The sequence below is a fragment of the Parus major genome, chromosome 2 (genome assembly GCF_001522545.3).
Source record: "Parus major isolate Abel chromosome 2, Parus_major1.1, whole genome shotgun sequence".
NCBI lineage: Eukaryota > Metazoa > Chordata > Aves > Passeriformes > Paridae > Parus > Parus major.
In genome coordinates, this window is record NC_031769.1 from 102,645,004 (window position 1) to 102,666,625 (window position 21,622).

Below are 21,622 nucleotides of genomic sequence, written 5' to 3' on the forward strand. Positions count from 1 at the left end.
AAAATACTGTAGATGAGAAGCTGAGTATGTAGAACAGGCCAGGCTGTACACTCAGCAGTGCTACAGGCTCTGCTTTGCACACCAAAATGGTCCTCATATCACTTGTTTCTGCCATATTATGTCATATCTCAGCCTTTTAAGTTCTTATGTAAGGTCTCAGAAACTAAGTTGCTGCAATAGAATCATGGAATGGCTTGGGCTGGAAGGGATCTTAGAGATCATCTCATTCCAACAGCCTTGCCATGGGCAGGGACAGCTTTCCACTGGACCAGGTTACTCAAAGTCTCATCCAACCTGGTCTTGAGCAGTCCCAGGGATGGGGCAGCCACAACTTCTCTGTTCAAGCTGTGCTTGCTTCTCTGAGCAACCTGTTCTGGTGGCTCGCCACCCTTGTAGTGAAGAATTTCTCCATAATTCTTAAATTAAACCTGCCCTCTTTCACTTTAAAGCCATTCCCCCTTGTCCTGTCAGTATAAGCCCTGGTAAATGTTCCTCTCCAGCTAAGCTGTAGACCCCCTTTAGGTACTGGAAAGCTTCTCTAATGTCTTCCTCTCCCGTGCCTTCTCCAGGCTGAACAACCCCAGCTTTCTCAGCCTGTCTTCATAGGAGAGGTGCTCCTGCCCTCTCATCATCTTTGTGGCCCTGCTCTGTACTTGAGCCATTGTGTCCATGTCATTCTTATATTTGGGGCCTCAGAGCTGGATGCAGCAAGTCTCAGCAGAGAATATTAACTATACACACACACACACACACATATATATATATATGTAACCACATAAGACATGCCAAATATCATGGTTATTTTTTCTGTGCCTTTTTTTCTCAAATACTAGTGAGCAACAGCAGCATGAAGTGCGGTGTTTTGAATTGAAAATTTGTAGATGGAAAGTAAGCAAGGAGAAGAGAGTTTTTAAAAATAACACAGGAATGAGGGAGCAGGTGATCAATTTGCCTCCACATCAAAATGATGTGGTCATGCTCTTTATTGTGAGAAGTACTAGAAATACAAACAAAACCAAAATAAATAATTAGACACAGGGACAGAGTTGAGGCTGTGTAAGCACAGCCTTGACTTAATAGTGCCCTATGTGCTTCATAAGTAAGTGTTTTCATTAGGAGGCTGGGCTTTCTCATTATGCCCATTATGCCTCATTTTGCAGCATCATCTGGGTTTTAACAGAGCCTCAATGACATCAAGCTCTTGTTCTGAAAAACAATTAATATTATGCCCACACAGACATTGTCTAGAGTTATATCTGGTGGAGATTTAAATTAACTAGCTCATTTGGACTAGCTATATAGTGCCAAGATCAGAGCTGGCTGAAAAACTCTCCCCAAGCTGATTAGCTCAGTAAATAGCAGGTGGAAAAATCCTGTGCTGAGCTTTGTATTGCCAGAGCTACACCAGAGCTGGATTTAGTTAACTAAATCTCTCATGGATAAGTCTGTTATACCTGTTATCACAGAAAAAAAGATGCTCTGCTTTCTAAGGTTGCTTGAGTAGGCAGAGGAGGATATTTTAATAGCTGACAGTCACCCCCTCACCTGACCCTTCCCTGCCCTGTAAGTTGCTCTTGGTACCTCTTTCTAGTTCCACTACCTGCAGTCACAGAGATTTCTCACTCTGGCAGTGAACCCACTCTTGCTTTTCCCTGGGAGCCCCAGCAGCCAGTGGGGTTTTGGGCACACCTGGTGCCCATTTGGTATTTGTGTTCCTCTCAACATCACTGCAGTTTGCTTAGTGGAATCACTGAAAAGATGTGTGAATCACTCACCCAGAAGTCTTTGCTTTTCACTGGTGGAATACACAGGCACAATATTTTGGAAGATCACTTCTAAAATTTATAGTGGCTGAATGACCTGGAGGAAATGGATTTGCTAGTTTAGGATTCAGATTTTGCTGCTGTTGTTTAACCTTTGTGGAATATAACTGCACTGGAGCCTGAAGTCACCAGCTATAGCAGATATTTTAAGTTACTGAAAAGAACCATTCAAGTAATTTTGTTAAATCTCTGAATATTTATGAAGTGTCCTGGTGGGTTTGGCAATTGTCTCATAATCATTTGGTGCTGCAGCTTATGCTGTTGATGTTTGAGCTACTTCATTTAAGTCATAAATCACACCTGGGAAATAATCACCAAACTTATTTCTGACTTGTATGTTCACCCATCAGAGCCTAATCTCAGTTCCTTCTGTTCTTCAGCATATCTTCTCTTCTTTAAGTTCTGGTCTAATGTTCACCTCTTTGCCTTCACCAGTTTTTTTTGCATTCACCCCTGATTTCTGGAAGACTTTCTTAATCATAACTGATGTTTGAAATTTGAGAGTCTGTCTTGCAGGGAGTGTTGAATAAAGCAATCTATGAATTTCTGATGCAAGTTTTCCTCAAAACTTTGTTCTAATTGTTTGAGCCTAATTGTTATATTAAACATAATTTCTATGTGTGGTGGCTAAAGAGCTAAAACCTTTTTTTGTTTCTTCTCTTAAGACATTGCCACTATCCTTTGTATTAAAAGAAACATTTGATTGATTCAAAAGTATTTTATCATTTAATGTGAAGACAAAGAAAATTAAAGAAGTTCTTGTGTACTGGGTACATGTGTCTTATCTGTGCCTCAATGATCATGAAAATTATTATTGTAATACCTGAGGCAATTGCTTTGTATTATTGCAGTACTAACTTGCACTTCTGTCAGACAATATCTACAGATTGTTTTTTTTTTAATAATGAAATAGCTCAGTTACACAGGCTACGGATAACAGAAAAGGGAGTCACAGTCACTGCAAAATCGCTGTTTTTAGTGCTCCCCAGGGGCCATGGGAGTTCCACACAGGCTCTATCAGGACCAGCCAGTGCTCACCCCACTGCCCCCATCGCAGACATTGGGCACCTCTGGCCAATATCCTACCTAAACTATTTAACTCATATTTTGAAGCATATTACCTGCTTCTAAAAGCTGCATATCCAACTGGCAGGAGCTCAGATATTATACCTCAGTCAAGTTTTCTGGGTTTGTGTTATCTGCAGTTGGTACAACTCTGGTCCTTCAGCAATCATGTGTCAAGGTGTTTCGGCCAGTCTTTCCAAGGTACAAAGCTAACCACAGTGACGGTATTAGAAACTATTCATTATTAGAAACTATTCACTGGAATTAGGTTATTGAAAAATCTGTGGGTTTTTGTGTGTTTAGGAAAGAATGATAAAACATGGGACAAAATTTAACAACCATCCGTTTGGTAGAGCAGTTGAAATTACAGGAGATACCATGGATTGATAAATCATCTAAGTGCCAAAAGCACTTACTAAAAGAAATTATAAGAATTTTCTTTTGGAATAGCTCCAGGAATCTGCTATATGTCCTTGGGGTAAGGTTTTATTATGGACAGAAACCTTTATAATGTTACTGAGGAAAATAAGTGCTGCCATCAACAACATTTTTATGCATCATTTCCAGTTCCAGAGAGATGCTGCAGAATAAACGTTGCTAATAACGGTAAGGCAAACATTTTTGTATAATGAAAAATTGATCTAGGCACCAACAGCCACCAACAAACTTTTGGAAAAAATTTCTATCTGTGTCAAGGAGACAGTGGACTTGTACTTGGTTTTTCAGGTGTGAGGCCAGACACTCAAGCTGTTGTAGGCTGCACCCAGACCCTTCTGTTAAATGGTTGATTCCTTGTTAAATACATGAGCTGAGAGTGATGCAGAGAATCAACAGAAACCTGGACATTAGTACCATCCTGTGGGTGCAGGCAAGGAACACAGAACTCCCTTCCCTTCAGTGGGTTATGAAGATGGCTAGTTGCAGTATAATGTACAGTAGCACATCTTCCTAAAGTGATTTTTTTCTTGATAAAAATCAATTCAGAAAACTGGACACAAGCTTGAAAGCAAACTACAGAAGACAACACACATGTTCAAAGCCTCTGTTGTCCAAAAATTGTTTTGCTAGATTTATTTAAGATTATACTCAAATGAAAGACATAGACTGGGATGCTGTGGAACTTAAGCCCCCCAGCTACGGGATGCTGTAGCTCTCTAAACTCCAATGGACAGCCTGGAGAGCTTTTTGTTCTGTCATGTCGGGTTCTAAATTAATATTCCAGCTTTACAATTCAGGAAAACAAACTGGTCTCCAGCAATATGTGGTTCTAATTAGGAGAAGACATAATTAATGTTTCCTAAGGGTGTCTCTCCCAAGACCAGTATGGCTAAATACATGTAAATACAGAGTGCAGCAGGGATTCTGAGGCTTGCAGAGCTCCAAGTGATTTAAAATATGTACTTTGATATTCAAATAGGAGTTAAGTGATTTGAAATTAGCTGTGGATATTATGTCATAATAAAGCTGGATCTGAAAGTGTGTAAATTTAAGGGGAAAAATAATACAAGATATTTTGCTGTTACACTGCATCTCCATTTTATTTACAGAATGAACAGAGGTAGCACAGAATTTGAAAACTATAATGAACTTCATAGTGCCATTATGCCTGGAAAAACACTGAAAATATTGAGATTTTTATCCCCCACATGTGAGCTATACAGATTATCTTTCAATTAAAGTAGAGAAATATGATTTTAATTGTTTTCATTTCTCTACATCTTCCTGATGTAGAAAAAAGCAATTTGCCCGTCATTAAGACTTCTACAATGTCAGTGCAAATGATCCATGGTTAAGGACTGGATCAGGAGTTTGTGATGAAATCCAGGAGTCTGTCCACTGAGGCTCCATCTACTCTAGCTCAAAATACACATTCTCAGAATTCTCAGAATTCACAGAATGGCTGGGTTGGAAGAGACCTTCCAGATCATCGAGTCCGACCCATGCCCCAACACCTCAACTAGATCATGGTACTGAGTGTCATATCCAGTCTTTTTTTGAACACATCCAGGGATGGTGGCTCCACCACCTCCCTGGGCAGATCATTCCAGTATTTTATCACTCTTTCTGTGAAAAACTTTTTCCTAATATCCAACCTCTATTTCCTTTGGCACAGCTTGAGACTGTGTCCTCTCGTTCTGTCAGTTGCTGCCTGCAGAAAGAGACCGACCCCTACCTGCCTACAGCCACCTTTCAGGGAGTTGTAGAGTGATAAGGTCACCTCTGAGTCTCTTTTTCTCCAGGCTAAACAACCCCAACTCCCTACATAATAGCCCAGAACTTATAGTTCAGTGGCTCTGTCACTGGCACAGTATTCTGGGGTAAGAAAAGCTTATATTAGGGTTCCCATTTTTCATTCTGCCTGTTGCAGATTTGGCCAGTTTCCTGAGCCACAATACAGTTTCCATGACTGCCCAATTTTTTTCTGGCTGTAGTTTCTCATGAGCAAAACCCAGAAGCCCATACCATACCCTGTTTGGTGCAGCTGAGTGGCTCCTGGTGAAGAGGCTTCTGAACTTCCTGCATGGGGGAGCATCAGGCAGGAGGCAGTGGCTCCCCAGGGAACAAGTAGCTAGTGGGGACAATGAAGGGATTTCATGTAAAATCAAGGCAGTGAGGTGAAGAAGAAGATACTGATGAACTATTGAAGAGAAAAGCCTGGGATCCTCTAGCCTAGTCCATACCTTGGTCTGGTGGTTACACCCATAAAGGGGGGAGCATTAGCAGAGCAGGAGGATCTGGAAAGTTCTCGGTTGTGTTGCATGGCAAGTGTGAAAAGAAGCTATAGCAGAGCATAGCTACAATATTTCTGTCAGTGCACAAAATGCACAAAATAAAATGTACTAATCAATTTTATTGAAAGCTAAATTTACAGTGCAGAGGAAAATTGTATTTACAATGAAGTCACACTGCATTCCACCTTTTAGATCTCGGATGACAAAACTTTTTCTGATTTAATTCAGCCACACTGATTACTCATTTTTGTGCCAGAATGCTGTGACCAAAATGAAAGAAGACGAGCCCATTTAATTATTCCTAGAGGTAATACTGTTTCATTTAGAAAAAAAATGTTGGATTTTAGAGCTGCATTGTTTATGCCTATTTAAATGCCTCATGAAGTCACATTCTTAATTTAGTATTTTATCTTAAAGATGATAAAAATGTAACACTGTAAACAGAAAGAAGAAAATACATTTCTATTGAAATGTAACTCATATGACTTCATGGAGTCTTGATAGATTGTCTGTCATTAAGCTGAAATATTTCTATTACTTGTTCTGTGGGTTGGCATTAAAAAAAAGGAACCAATAACATGCTCATATTCTTGCACCATAGCAAAGGTCAATACAAGAATTGGTTTTTCCTGGTTTCTGGTTCATGACACAATTTTTTTTTCTCTCCTCTTAAATCTGATTTAACTAAGGAAGAAAAATCCTAGAAATAATTTTGAAGTGGAATGCTGATTTTATGCAAAATGTAGTGAGGATATTTTAAAGGGAGAACCCTGTATCTGCTTTAGTTTGAAGCTGCCGTCACCATGTCTTTGCACAGAGATAGTACAGGGTATCGGTATCTGTCTCTGTCTCTCTCCCTCTTCGATGCTATATTTATAGCATCCCCCTGGCCATAAAAGGTCTGGACTGAGGCTCTGACATTCCACTGACTGCAGGCATTATTTTTGTTCTGGACCTTGAAGTCCAGTCCTTACCCCTCGTCCTAACTACCTCTTTCTTTGCTGGCTTCATTGTTGCTGTATTTTTTGTGCTATTCATCCAGTTGGGAGCTCTTCCATTTGCTGCCATTCATTTGGATCCTGGTAAGTGGGTTTTTAATGCCAGAAGGTTTTATGTGTTCAATTATTTTTAATCTGAATCTGTAATGCCAAGTTGATAGTAGCTCCCTTTATTCTTCTTAGCTCAGCAGCTGAGGGATTTGTGGATGTCAGTTGAAGACATCTGAAGGCTCAGCTGTGAAATTAAAGGAAAGTAGTGCAGGGGCTCTTATTTTCACTCAGCCGTCTTTGCATATTGTCACAGTACTCTCAAATAAAGCATGGGCTACTGAGGTACAAGAGGAGTTTGTCACGTAGTCTGTGGTCTTAGAGAATGTTTAAATAACATAAATATTTTCTTGTTGCATAGGATGTTATCTTTTCTCTGCTCACAGCAGTTATTTTTTTAAATCTATTTCATTGCTTTCATTGATTGATGGAGTAGATCTTTAAAGAATTACACAGACTGCTAAACAGCACAAGAATTTCCTTTAATATGTAGCTATGAATTGTGGACAAGTACAGAACTGTCTGTCTGCTTAGTAGTAATTTTAAACAGTCAGTTCAACAGTTGCTAAAATATAGCTCCAAAAACTGCAAATTCATCTAACTATGGCCACTAAAATTTTCAGGCCAAGCTCTGAAGCACTAGACTGATCTTGAGAGGGAGTGTTGCCCCCACACTGAAGGGGGCTGGTTAGTGCACGCAGACTAAATGGGTGCAGGTAGCATAGATAAAACGTAAGAGATGTGAGTCAATCTGATAATCAGGCAGTGCTCCAGATAGGAGCAAAGTCCTTGGAAGTTTCTGAGTTACCTATCATCTCCAATAGCATCACACTGCTGTATCTGATCAGACTAATGTAACTAACTTATCCTGGCCTGTGAGCAATCCGTCATGTTTCAGAGGATATATAAAACATAATAAATAAAACTCACAGTGTGTAAAAATATCTATGAAAGTTTCCTTTTATGTGCTGTGAGTCAGTGTGGGTCTTTGATTTGGACCAGAAGAGCTGACTGTCCCTGCTATCAGAGTCTTACTCCTATCATAGACTTAACTCCTGAGGACAGTGTGATACAGACCTTTCCTCTCCAGAAGAAAAATGTTTCCTTTGTACATTTGAACTTGTTCTTTTGGTCTGACAAAATGTAAATGAAACGCCTTATTTAACTTCTTAATGGGCAGCACATGCAGTGCTTCATACTTGTGGATCACCTTCCGTACTTCGAAGCCTGGAAGGCTGTGGGAATGCCTGAGCTGAACGCCTGTTAGCACTGTGGCTGTTGTATGAATGATGATGAAGCCAGCCAACACTTCAAGTAAAGCTGGTGAAGACAAACCATAGTACTCTGCAGAAGGAAAACAGGATGTTCTCATGTTCCTTCCCTTTCAGCATGCAAGACAATATTCTTCTGTATGCCTTAACCTTCCCAGTCAGTGATCTCAATTACTTGCAAGTCCTAAACCCAGCTCTGCAGAGCTGCAAGAGGAAGGCAATGAAGAAAAATGAAGAAAAAAATCTTCTGAAACCAAGGAAATTAAGAGGAACTGCATACTACCAGTAGCTAACAAAGCAAAATAAGTAACAACACAAATTGCTGACAGGCATTAGAAACAAGGATGCTAGACAGAATAATTGCATTTTTTTAGACTGATGTGAAAAAAACAGCCAGCATTAAGAGTGAGTTAAAAAGGAACATCAGGTTTTGCGACAGAGACCAGTGGGCTAACACTCCCATTTCTCCTTTTTCCTCAGATAAAAATGAAGTAAATGCATAATCTCATCTGCTTGAAGTCACAGTTCCACTGGGGTCAGGATACCAGCAATTTCTTTTACATAAAATGTTTCTGAATTAGTTTCTTCCTTGTTGACTTCCTGAAACTAAATGATCAATTCAGTTATCCTACAAAGAGCATCTCCCTTGTGAGATCCCTGAAATATAAGGAAGTTTTCCTCTTTATTTTTGGTTTTTGTTGGGTTTGGGTTTGGTTTGTTGGGGTTTTTTTCCGGAGTGGGGGCAGGAATTCATAATTTGTCTTGGTTAGGGTGAATACCTCAGCAGTTATCAAAGACAATAGTTTGAAATTTGTTGACTTGCTATCAGAGCCAAATACTAAAGGAACAGCCAAGGACTGAAAACTAGGGAGCATAAAGACCAGGGAAAAATCACAGAATCACAGAATATTCTGAGATGGAAGGGACCCACAAAGATCATCAAAGACCAGCTCCTGGCCCTACACAGAACAGCACAAATCAAATAACTAGATTTTCATGAAGATTGCTCTCCAGTTCTGCAAGTGTATTTTATATCAAAACATTAAATAATTTTTCATTAATATTCACAAAAAAAATAAGGTGAACTCTTTTCCTATTGTTGTGATTGATATTAAAAAACCTCTCAGCACTGATTTTGGATCTGTTTTAAATCCTTCTTAACATTTCCTCATTGTAGCTAATTTCTGTTACTAAGCAGGGACCTTTTCAGGGACAATTCTAGTAGCCATGTGAGCCTAAAAGAAAGAGAAAGAAAGGTTATCATATGGATTACTTGAGGCAAGCTTGCATGTCAAAGTAGAAAAAGTCAGTTATAATAACAGCAAAATAAAAAAGCAAAATAATGACTGAACTGCTGGTTTTAAAACAAACAAACAAGGGAAATTCTTTCTGTACTCAACTTTCATCCAATTTTGAGAGGGGAACTACCTCTCACCCAATCAAAATTTGCACTATAAGTAACTACAAGACAATCAACTGATGATGTTCAAACTAAAACTTAAATGGGTTTGTCATCTGGAGGAAGGGTCTTGGCAATCTTGAATGTGATATTCTAGGTTAAAAGAAAAGAATTTGGATTGAGGAACGTGATATTACTTTACCCATTGCATATAGACTGGATCCCTGATTAAACTGTAAAAGTATAATGCACAATAAGCCCTTTTAAATTGAACCCTGGTACCACATACAAAACAATCACTGTAATGCACATTTGAGAAAAACTGACATCCTTCTCAATCTTAGTGTTTTAATTCACTGTTGTAATACTAAATGGAACATTAAATTCAATCTGAAAGCTGGATTACTAAAATAAATGAAATGTTCATATATTTTTGTTTTATCTTTTACAGCCTTGTTGGATTTGCTTATACCTTTAAAAATAATTTATTACTTCATTATCTCTATTGTAATTGAACAAAATTATTTATACTATCTCTGAAGAAGTCATGCACACAGAGTTTCATTAGTTTGCAGTAATGAGTGAGCACATAAAACTTGAATAGTTTGCAGTAGCAGGGAGCCAGCTACAAATGAACAGACACAACAGTGCAAAGGTTCCTGGCCATGACAAGTGACATGTGAGCATCTTGAAACCTGAATATGAACCTGTCTGAAAGTCTAAATCACAACATAAAAAGATAACTCTAAATTCATTGCAGTCGATTTTTCAAGTTCAGTATTAGTTTGTGTGAAGTTGGGCATTATTTGTATGCCAACTCAGGAGTTTCCTTGACAATAGTCCTTATGCTTGCCCTGTTCTTTTTCAGACTTCATCCTGTTTATTTACCCTCAGAAAAGTGCAGTGAAACCCAACATTTGAAGGCACCCATGATGTCATTACCGTTCTACCAAAGACACCACGAGCACTATGACCGTGCGTACCGCCACAAGGCGCTGTCGTCCACCGTGAGCCAGTACCAAAAGGAGACAAAGAGCAAATCTGCCCTCTATGCTCAAGGATCTGCAGCTTATGCCAGGGGCTCTGCAGCCTACCGCCACTCGTCTGCAGCAGGCTTCAGCCTTGACTCCTCAGCAGCTTACAGCCATGGCTCTTCAGCCTACGACCTCGAGTCGGCAGCCTACAGCTACGGATCCGCAGCCTACGACCACTCTGCCACGCAGAGTAAGAGATCTGCTGCCTACAGCCTTGACTCTGAGTCCCTCAGCACCAGCTCAGCTGCCCACAGCCATGCATCTGAATCCATCAACAAGCTGGCTGCAGCCTACAGGCTGGGATCTGAAGCCTACAGCATTGGGTAAGTAAATCTGCCTGCAAAACAATTCTGGCAGAAAAATGCCCAGCCACTTTCCATTGAAAACAATGGCAAAACTCTCCTCCTCATCCTTATAAAGCTCCTCTATAACTTGACCTTGATGTATTTTCCTGGTCTGGTGTTTTCCCTTGGCGTTGGCAATGGGAAGGACTGTGGTCAGCTTAGTTTGTTGGGCTAATCCGCTTGTGAAGGTTGGACTGTCATAAGAATAGCACTGTCAATGCTGATGTGGCTGAATGGTCACATATTCACACTCCAAACTGGTTAGGCATGAGCTACCCCTCCTTCCAAGTTGTTTAGCCACATTAATACAGCTGAATTTAATATGAGGAGTTGAGATAGCTTTGGATTGAGGCTGCCTCTTATCTGGCAAGGTTGGAGTAGTAAAAGAAGTCAGAGTTCTTCATGCAAGTTTGAGTTTATGTGTGCATACATGATTAATTCTTCTTTGGCCTAATAGTTTCACTTTTGTGCTGAGTGATTCAAGAAACTTAAAATTTCACACTGTATATTGCTTGAGGCATACTATTTCCAAAGTAAAAATAACCTGAATTGTCCGCCTTACATGAGAAGAGTAGTTATGCTTAGCTCTCATGGTTTTTTTAAATTTAAGACAATAAATATTACTCAAGCAATAACATTAGCAGAATATTTTTGCTATAATAGCCTCATATTATTTGTATGTATATGTCTCAGAGATTTACAGAAATTAGGGAAGTATTAAAGTAAGATTAGAGCAGCTGTTAGCAATAGAGGAAACAATCAACAAATTATAGCTCAAAACATCTGCTCTCTGTTATACTAATGTAAAATTAAGAGTACCATCAGCAGAACTGATCAAAATTTGTCCACCAAAAAATTTAAATTTTGTAAACTGAATATCCTCCCAGGATTGTGGATAATGGTGAAATCTTGACCAAAACCAGTGAGAGAAAGACTACATGTATCACAGTAAACAATACCTTGTGATTTCAGCCTTCACTTGGCTTTCAAGAAGCTCAGGGTCCAATCTCTATTTGCCAGAGTTTGTTCAAGAATTTGAACCTCAGGCTGTTACAGCCCAGGTGAGTGGCTTTACTTAACTCCTCACTACAAGAAAGACATTGAGTTGCTGGAATGTGTCCAAAGAGGGGCAACAAAGCTGATGAAGGTTCTGGAGCACAAGTCTTACCAGGAGCAGCTGAGGAAATTATGGCTGTTTAGGCTGGAGAAAAGGATGCTTGGTGGAGGCCTTATCCCTCTCTACAACTATCTGAGAGTGTAACCAGGCAGGGGTTGGTCTCTTCTCACAGGTAACAAGACAGGATGAGAGGAAATGTCCTCAGGTTTCACTAGGGGAGGTTTAGATTGGATATTAGGAAGCATTTCTTCACTGAGAAGGTGGTCAGGTATTGGAATAGGCTGAGCAGGGAAATGGTGGAATCATCATTCTTGGAAGTGTTCAAAAAATGTGTGGATGACACACTTAAGGACATGGTTTAAGGATGGGCTTGGCAGTGCTGGGTTACTGGTTGAACCTGATGGTCTTACAGGTCTTAGTGATTCTGTGATTCTATAGCTGAGTGTCTTAGGCTGGACTGTATCCAGGCTTTGATGTTGAAACTATTTAATTTGTGTAGATAATTAAGCACTGAGTAATGCAGTGTTAATTTCATTTGTAATCTGCTGGTGAAGGGAAGAAAACTGGAGGTGGTGGGACTGAGGGTTATGCTTCCAAATGGAGCTGGGTAGGGGAAGATATGCCAAGTTTCTGTAGCAATGCAGCTGTGCCTGCACTCTGTTGCTGACCCTAACCCAAAGCTTCCCATTTCTTGAAGGAAAGGTTTCCATAAAAAAAAGAACTTCAGGTTATAAAAAATGATTGTTAAAAAAACCTGTTTCTGAGTCCTGCTTGCAAGCACTTCAACTGCTACATGAGTTTCTTCTGAAATTTGTGTGTTCTCATTAAGTCTGATGTCAACAGTGTAATATTGAAGGAAATTAAATTGCTTAGTTGAGAGAGAGCTTAAAAAATTCCCAGGTTTCCTGAGGTTTTGCTTGAGATTTAAGTTTTTGGCTTAAAGTTGTATATTTGCATATATAATACTCTATAGTACAGGACTTGCCAATAGATTGTTCAGAGATAAGAATGTCTCAGCTGCAATGTCTTTATTTCTCTGATCCTGTCATGGTATTGGAGGTTTGAGAAATTCATTGTTGCTAGGTAAGACAAGGACTCTGGAGATTAGATACACGTGATTCCAAGCTCTCTTACACAAAACTTAATTGGCACAGGAGACAATATTTCTGAATTAAAATCTCAGTATTTAACTTGGATTTATGTTTAATATAGCCTCTATGTTGGTATTTCTTCCTTTTGTTCAGCCCATATTTCTGCAATTTGCAAGAGGCAAAGCAGAAAATATAATGCAATTCTACAGTTAAATGTAATTCAAATTTGAAGGAATTCTTGCCAAATTTGCACTGTCTTTCCCAGATAACCCAAAATACTTCCAGGGTAATGTGGAAACAACAAGTGTAAGTCGAATAAATTAGGAAAATCAGAGACTTTCTGTTTTCATCTATATGAAAAAAATGTGTAGGAAAAATTAAAAAGAGTCTTCCAAATCTTCCAATTTTCTAGAAGTAGAAAAGGCCTTGAATTGCAATGCTGTATCTAAATGACCTCAACAGTAGTGTTTGCTTGAAACCAGAATGGACACACAAATCCAAATCCAGACAAAATTTTTCAGCTAACAATTGATGATTTCATATCAGTGAATATCATCATCAAATATACATTTATGCATAATGGATATAGTTTTGAAGAAAAACACCATTAAGCCCAGCAGGAAAACTCAAATACTGTTTTTATTCAGGTAACATATTTTTTTAATCTAAAGTAGCTTCTGTTAAATTTATTGTTCTTGCAAAATTTAAGTCTCATTTTTTTCTGTAGTCACAGTACAGAAAACTGTTCATGAAGCAACAGTGTTGATGTGCTACAGAATGCTATGTGAGGAATTTATCATGGGGAAAGCAATGGAGAAGGACTAGGAACTAGGTAACCTGCAAGACCTTGACCCAACCCAGTTCCCTAGAAGACTTGCTTGAGTGGAAAACATTCCCAGAGTGTGAACACAGGCAGTTTGAAGGAGCCATAGCTTGATTTTTCAGGAGGACGAAAAATTTCCCGTGTGCAAGTGGCCGGTCTCCCACATTTCAAGTCTTCTTCATACCACAACAGCTTGAGGAAGTACAAGGAGAGAAATTAAAATGGTAAAATCAAGAGCAAGTATGGAAGTTTGCAGCTCTGCTGGTTGCAGTTGGCTAAAGGTGCAAACCTCTGGGCTCCAAAAAGAAAGGGCATCTCACCATGCAGATGTTGCCTCTTCACACCCAGCCCTCCCCACCAGCTCGTGGGGCTGTCTCTAGCCAAGCACTTCTTCTCTGGCTTCAGCAGAGGCAGGAAAAGCGGCATGTGCTGCTTCTCTTGAGGGTCTGTACAGGTGAGGGATGTATGCCTCCCACAAGCTGATAGTGTGGCCAACCTAGCCTGTTCCCCATCCAATCCCTGGGGACTGCCAGCATGGGCAGGCTGGCTCCTGTGGGAAAACCTTCTTCCATGGCAGTGCTCCATCCTCCCTGTGCTTCTGAGAAGCTTTGAGTCAGATCTGCCAAAGCTGCTTATAGCACTACAGGGCTGTCAAACAAATTTGCCTTTGCTCAAACTTTCACTGTTTTCCATGTGTTATTCTGCTGTCTAGCAGTATCAGATAATCCCATTGTGTCACAGACAGATAATCTGCCACCAATAGGGTCATTCACCTGCTTAGAGGGGAAGCAGAAGTTACTGATGTGGCTCAGGCATTGGTGTGTATTTTGCAGGTGAGGTCAAACAGCAGAGAAGACATGGTGTAGTTCAGGTGTACCAAGCAAAGAGAGGAGAAATGCCTTTCTAACTTGCAATTAATTATGCTGGCTGTGAGTGCCAATGCTCTTCTGAACACCTTTGTAGCCAGGATCAGGACAAGGCTGAGTAAATAATGCACTACCAGAAACATGAGAAGACCATGATCTTGGCACTGCTCATCCTTCAGTTTATTATAGGTGAGGGTTAAGAAGCTGGCTTCCAGATGTCATACCCAAGCATGGAAATTGTTTTAATGAGACCTGCTCTGTGGAAACAATTCCCCTTCAAATAAAATGTTTGTGGAAGCTGTGTTAGGGAATATTGCCAGCAATATTGTCTGGGCGTGTGACAAACCTGTCAGCAATTTAAAATTAATATAGTCACCAGAGAGCATTTCTCATTTTCAGAGGCTGAATTTAAAGAGTTCTTTTCTGAACATATTTTTTCTCCCTTTCCTTTCCTGTAACTGGGTTTGCCAATCCACGATCTCCTGTTTACAGTAAGTTAAAGTACTGCATATCGGGAAAGAAACAGCTGCTAAAAAGAGCCTGGACAAGGCCTCATGGCTAATGGAGCTTCTCCAGCAGGTACAGCTGGTGCAACCATCATCTCTTTGTGCACAGGATGAGATACATGACTTTGAAGAGGTGTAAAAGATCTTATATGTGCCTTTTCATGCAGGAGTGAAATAACTGAAGACTAGGGTGTTGTGGTCTGCTTCCAGAACACATTTCTACAACCACTGGGTGCAGAAATTCTTTGGGCAGTGTGGGAAAACTGTCCCTTCAGGCACAGAAACAAGGGCAGTGCCAACATAGTCTCCGTCTGAGAGTAAGACATCAAAACAGACCAAAGAATCTGTTTGTGAGCTGGAGATGCCCTGCACAGTGTTTTCTTTAGTTCCTCTGTTAGGCTAGAGGGAAAAGTTAATAGCATCTGTTTTTTACATCTCTACAGAACAATACCTGTGCCTTTTACAGCTCAGTGGCTCTAATGAAAAACTAGAAAAATGCTGCCATTGATATTTTAACATGCTGAAAACCACCCTGAAGTAAGGACAGTAGGCTTAGCTCAGCAACCTTGATAAGACAGTACAGATAATATCTGACCTGGAAAAAAATATACATATGCTAGCTGGGCATATCAAATGAGGCTGAAAGATGTTAAAAGGTCATGGTACTGTTCCTCCCGATGAAACTAGAGAGCACTGATACCCTGCTCTTGCTCCTCTGGGGAGATTCTGTTCCACATATCAGGTAAAAGGTTGGAGTGTTTTAAAATAAAGGGCAAGATTTTAGAATCTGGTTCAAGAAACAGAGTCCTCCTGTGGGCCACCTAAATAATGGTTTTAGGCAGGATTTTATTTTTGTGTTGCACGGGAAGAAATAGTAAAAACACAGTAAAACAGGGGAATACAACTCATGATAGAATAGTGTTTAACCTATTTTCTCAAGCAAAAACCTCCATTTGAATATGTGTTTCTACTAGCTTGCATCTAGCTCTGCCAGAACAGAAGCAAATTGTAGAATTCAGAAAGGATAAATATTTTCTGGTGCTTCAAATTTATTAATCTAATCTCTTGGTTTATGAAGTGCAATTCTAAAGAGCATTTTGGAGTGACTCTAGGTATCCCTCTGAAAACACCAGCTGGGTGCTCTGGTATGGTCATGAAGGTGAGATATTCAACTTGAAAAACTTGAAGTGTTTGAGTATAAAAACAGCCTCCAAACAAACAGAACCTATAGCAAATTATTCTTGTCTTTTCAAGTAACTTTAGAGAGATAGAAATGGAAGATAGTAAACCCCAGTACCATACAGGAAAGATCTCAACAAAATGCCTAGCAAGGAGTGATGGGGACTGCTGTTTATGCTTCCCATTAATTCCCTGCATGAGTGTGTAATCTGGACCCTAAATAACAACTAAACTGACTGCAAAGTCAAACTCTCTTTTAGCAATAATGTGTTGGTCTGGATTTAACAGTGCTGTAAATACCTGAGTTGAAATTTTCACCACATTTCAACTACATTTATGAAAATAGAAACTTCTAGACATTTTAACTTAAGTTCAATTGGTAATGTGATCCTTTTTGATCTAGAAACAACCAGGAATCTAGTGGCCTCCTAACAGGTTCAGCCTAAAGCTCTGAGGAAATCTAATGTCTGTCAGAGTCAAAACTCCAGCTTTGACCCATTTTTAAATAGGACAGGAATAAAAGTCACCTGCTAAGTAAAGATCTGAAGCTCCTTACAGACTCTATTTCAATTAAGAAAAATAATGAAAATAGCTTGCCTTTGATGTTTCTTATCACTTCTTTGATGAGTTCTGCCAATGCATTTGTGGTTTGCCATAGTGATTGCACCACATCATTGTCCAACCCAGGAGTAAGGCCATTGCACACCTGGTTTCAATGTGTCTCTCCCTTTTTATTTTACTCCACCTGGACTGTTCCCAAGCGTTTTCTGCTTGAATCTTTGTCCCTAAAGCTGGATCTGCCTCTCTTGTACTCTGTCCCTGGCTGTCCTGGGCAGTGCCTGGTGTCAAACCCCAGAGCCCACAGCATCTCTCTGCTGTAGATGTGGTTGTGCCTTGGCTGACCCAGTGCTGCCTGATGTGGGAAACCCTTGGCCCCAGTCCTGCAGTGTGTGCCACAGTCCATCACCAGCTGTGCCTTCTTTTGCATGGAAACCAGGTTACAGGGAGAGGAGGAAGGAAGGAGAAGCAGTGCATGGTTGCTTTTATCTCCTGTACTGAGCATTTCTTGGCAGTAGTGCTGTAGGCTTGGTGATGGTGGCACCTGGGGAGCACAGAGGAATTACATTAAGAAAAATAGCAAGAGAAACAGAGATTGGGAGACCGATTTAACAGGAACTGGATAGGGAGAGAATGCAGCCTGGGAAAAGGGATGGACACAAAGAAATGAAAGAAGGAAAGATGGGAGAATGAAAGTGGACCTGTGTCATCTCACACACAGTCTCAGTGGATAGATTACTAGCACGTATTTTGGAAACTAAGTGTGTTGGTGGTGGTACTTTTGCAGGGATACAGCCTAAGGAAAACATTAGCCCAAGGATACAGTATTATATTACATTATGCATGTGTAACATTCCCAGGGGCCCAGCCTTAGCATGGGTTTTGATATATGTGTACAGTGTGCTGTGTAGAGACACCAGTGTAAGCAATCCAGGGTGTGGGAAGCAGGTTATCCCTGACAAAGGCACATGTCAGGGCTAACAAGCCTTGCTGAGAAACCATCATTCTGCTCCTGTATCTGCACATGTAAGCAGGGAGCTCATACTGTGTAGACAAATCCCCAGACCAGAAGCAGACTCATGTGTGATTTTCTATGGTGATGCTGCAAGACAGGTGAATAGACACTTTGGGGATTTATAAAAGGCTGAAAAATAATTAGCATATTCCATAGGTATGGGAATTAGAGATGCTTTACTTTTGCTAAGGAGGACCAGGTGTTTCGAGCTTTGTTTACACAATTTGTAACTATTAAAAAAATTAACCTAAAATTATTTCCTCAAATATGATTCATGCTCTTCAGAATCCCCCCCAGGCTGGTGAGAGTGAGAGGAAGCTGTTCCTCCTTTTCAGTCATCCTCCATTTATGTGTGCTATCTTAGATGGTGCTACTTCACTCAACTCCTCTTCCAATGCATTGGAGCAGTGTGGGACAGAAGTGGGAATGGAAACATTGCTTTCTGAGCAATGCAGTGCCCTACAATTTCTGTAGAGAGACTTAAATGATCTTCCCAAGTCCCAAACCAAAAGCTATTAAAATTACATTGCTGCCAGTTATATTGTTTACTCTATTTAGATTTAATATCAAGGGGCATAAGCGGTATGTTTGTAATGATGAGATTGTTAAAAGTACACCTAATTATGTGTTTAGTAACTCCAAAACTATGGTTATTAAAAATTATAAATTCTTGATTACAAAACAATGCAGCAAAAATTTTTATTACTTTAATTGTATTTTTGAGTGCTTCTTAACAGCTTTTTTCCTGATTTTAACAATGTAATTTTTATTTCAGACTGAAAAATTCCAACCTAATGATAGAAGATCAGTCCTATAAGATGAGTCCCAAAGCAAAGAGAGCAAAACAGAGTTTGATATCAGAAGACAAAGAGAATGAAGCCTTAGACTACTCAGTGCCCATATTCACAGGACGGTATGTTCATTTTTGTTTTGTTTGGTATCTTATTTCTGACATTTTATTAGCAAATTATAAAATAACAAATCCATTAATCTGTCTTTACACATATGGATCTCATGGTGATAGTTTGCCCTTCACACAAGTGATAAAAAGACAAAGAGAAACCAACTGACTGGCAGAAAATTGGACATTGTTCATCCAGAGCCGGGATAAATGAACCTATGTGTCAGGACTTTGTTTTGAACACATTGTCAGGGCCACTTTCTATGAAATGAAAATGTAATTAGAATCCTACTGGGAACCTGACAAGCACGTTGTCCAAATTATTTAGCTTATTCTTTTGGTTTGAAGACTTGTTCTGTGATCAAATATCTCTTACCAAGCATTAAACATAGAAACAGTGAAACAAAGTGCTAATGCCTTGTCCTGGCGCAGGGAAAACCTGGAATAAAATCAAATGCTTTCTCAAATCCATTGTAATGATTCGTACTGATCTCACATGCTGGTGGTATTTATTGCATGGTTACTACTGATGTAATACATCTTACTGCAGCAGTGTTCTCAGTAAAGCTGAATGTGAACTTTATGTCAAAGCCAGAACCAACATCAGCAAAGAGGCTCCCCTGCCCTTTTTGGGGTATGGCATGGTGATTTCAGTAGGAGTCTCCAGCAGTTCCAGCATTAATAAAATCTTGTTCAGATTAATACAGACTGGGGTGTAGTGGAAAAAACTGGTTACTGGTTTGAGGCCAGGAAAAAACTTCTTGCCCACCTACAGTTGAACAGAAACCTCCCTTCAACTTGTCTTTCCTCTGCAGCAGATCATTTTTCAAGGGACATTTCCAAGTTTTTTCTGGGAGCCAGTGCTTTTCTGTCTACTGCTTTATGAACACCCAATGCACTTCTGCTTTATATCCAAACTTGTGGTTTTACGTGAACTTAGTTCCAGCTTGTCAGTGGAGGGTGTTATTGCTCTGGCCTTCTGAGCATTTGTGATGCTTTTGTAATGAGAGCAGTAGTTTTGGTTTTTATTAACTCCCTCCCACTACCTCAGAGTAATTTTTTTCTCACGTTGTACATTCCTGTGTTGGTTTCACTGCTCTTTGATCCAACCAACATTAAGAAACATACTGCTGCCTCTTTTAAAAATTGCTTTGGAGTTTCATCTGTATCTTCTGTGATAGAAACACATAAAAATGTTAGAGTCTCATGCAAAACTTGAGACAACATATTTTCAAGGCTTCTCACTAATTTTGCATCTCAGCCAGTGTTTATATTTGTTGAGCAGGTTTGCAGCTCACCATCATCTGTCTCCCATGCCCTCAAGCACAAATATCCTCCCTTTTTATTGTATCTTGAGTCTACACAAGTAAAATATATAGTATTGGGCAATAGTTGAAAAACACAACTGTTGATTAGTACTTAGCTTTTTTACAGGCCTCTGTGATCTTAGCACATCATGTTAACATCTTAACAAATATTAAGAAATAATTTAATTTATTTTATTTTTTAATGCATATAGTAATATCTAACTCAATGTGATGGTGTGGAGCTTCATTTATTTGTGTCTGTAAAATATTTTGGGCCTCTATTTGGGATCCTACATTAAAAAGTACTGTCAGATTCTTACATCGTTGGGATTTTTTGGTTTGGTTTGGTTTGATCTTTTTTATTTTATTTTTTTTTCCCTATTTTTGGTGTTAACCATACTTTTTGCTTATGGCAATTCAGAAAATTGAGTGTGCTTTTCTGCCACTGAAATGATCCAAAAAGTTTTCATTTTGTTTATGATTTATTTTTATAAATTTTTTAAAATTAATTAAAAAGAGCATATGATGACTGTTGAATGCTCAACTCAACATGGCATGAAATGGTATCTGGTTTAGGCTTTTCACTGTTGGCATCATGCTCATGACCACGTGCCAAGACTGTGGAAGTTGCATGCCACATTCCCGTCAGATATTTATTTTTGTTTGAAAGATAACAGCTGAAGCCCATTGAACCATGTGCATGCTATATGTCATTCCCAAATTCCCCAGTGAAATTGATGTGTTGTTTCCCATGGGCAGAGAGCTGTTAAAAGGAATAGTTATTTATAAAGGTCATATCTCTGTGGGTTTGTTGGGTGACCTTCAGCGATGTGTCACCATTTCCATTTTTTAGTTCTACTTCAGAACCCTCAGGTTCTGCTGTAGAAAAAATATATTGCTCAGATTATTCACTTCGCAACTGATCCTTTTAAACACCTGAGCTAATCCTTGCAAGAGAAGATTGTGGACAGCCAGACAGTATTTTAGGCAGTAAAACACCCAGAGCTTGATGTAATGCCATTAGTGCTGAAGTTTCTGAATGTAGCTCATGGAATTATTTACAATCACTAGTAAGCCTATGCCAAAGGACTGTAGCTAGCAGATATCCTTAAAACTATATTTTGCCTTTGCCATTTGGGGTTGGATCTGGTTGTATCTTTTTGAAAACAATTCTCTACTGAAACCCTTGAGACTTGACTGTAAAATCAGCTCTTAAATGATATGGTTTGCTGGTTTAGTGCATTTGGCATTTCAGGGAACATGTTTCTCTTTGATCTGGGAAGATTATAACAGGGAGAAATTATTAGAAAATCTAAATATTTAATACTGTTGATCAAAAGCATCTGGGGATTACAACTGCAGATGACTAGGATGGGATCTAATTTAGTCAGAGGATATTCATCAGCTCCCAAAAGATGCCTAATGCCTTGAGAAACAAGTCCATACTGTGAAGTTACTGAGATCTTAACTGCTGTAATTAAGGAGGAAAGAGCATTAGTTTTCCCTTGAAGAAAAATGCCATGGATTCATTTAAAACAGAACTGT

At 39.5% G+C, this 21,622-nt stretch overlaps 1 protein-coding gene across 6 annotated transcripts in view; it reads left to right on the forward strand.

Annotated features, from left to right (window-relative positions):
• Positions 1–6,544: 6,544 nt before the first annotated feature.
• The window catches only part of MYOM1 (myomesin 1), an 80,174-nt gene continuing 65,096 nt past the window's right edge, over positions 6,545–21,622 (forward strand). For all 6 annotated transcript variants that reach the window (XM_019005749.2, XM_019005750.2, XM_015617475.2 and 3 more), the window contains exons 1-3: positions 6,545–6,702; positions 10,205–10,693; positions 18,645–18,782. In XM_019005749.2, coding sequence (XP_018861294.1) covers positions 10,266–10,693; positions 18,645–18,782 — 566 coding nt within the window. In that variant the 5' untranslated portion in view covers positions 6,545–6,702; positions 10,205–10,265. The remainder of the gene's footprint in view (positions 6,703–10,204; positions 10,694–18,644; positions 18,783–21,622) is intronic.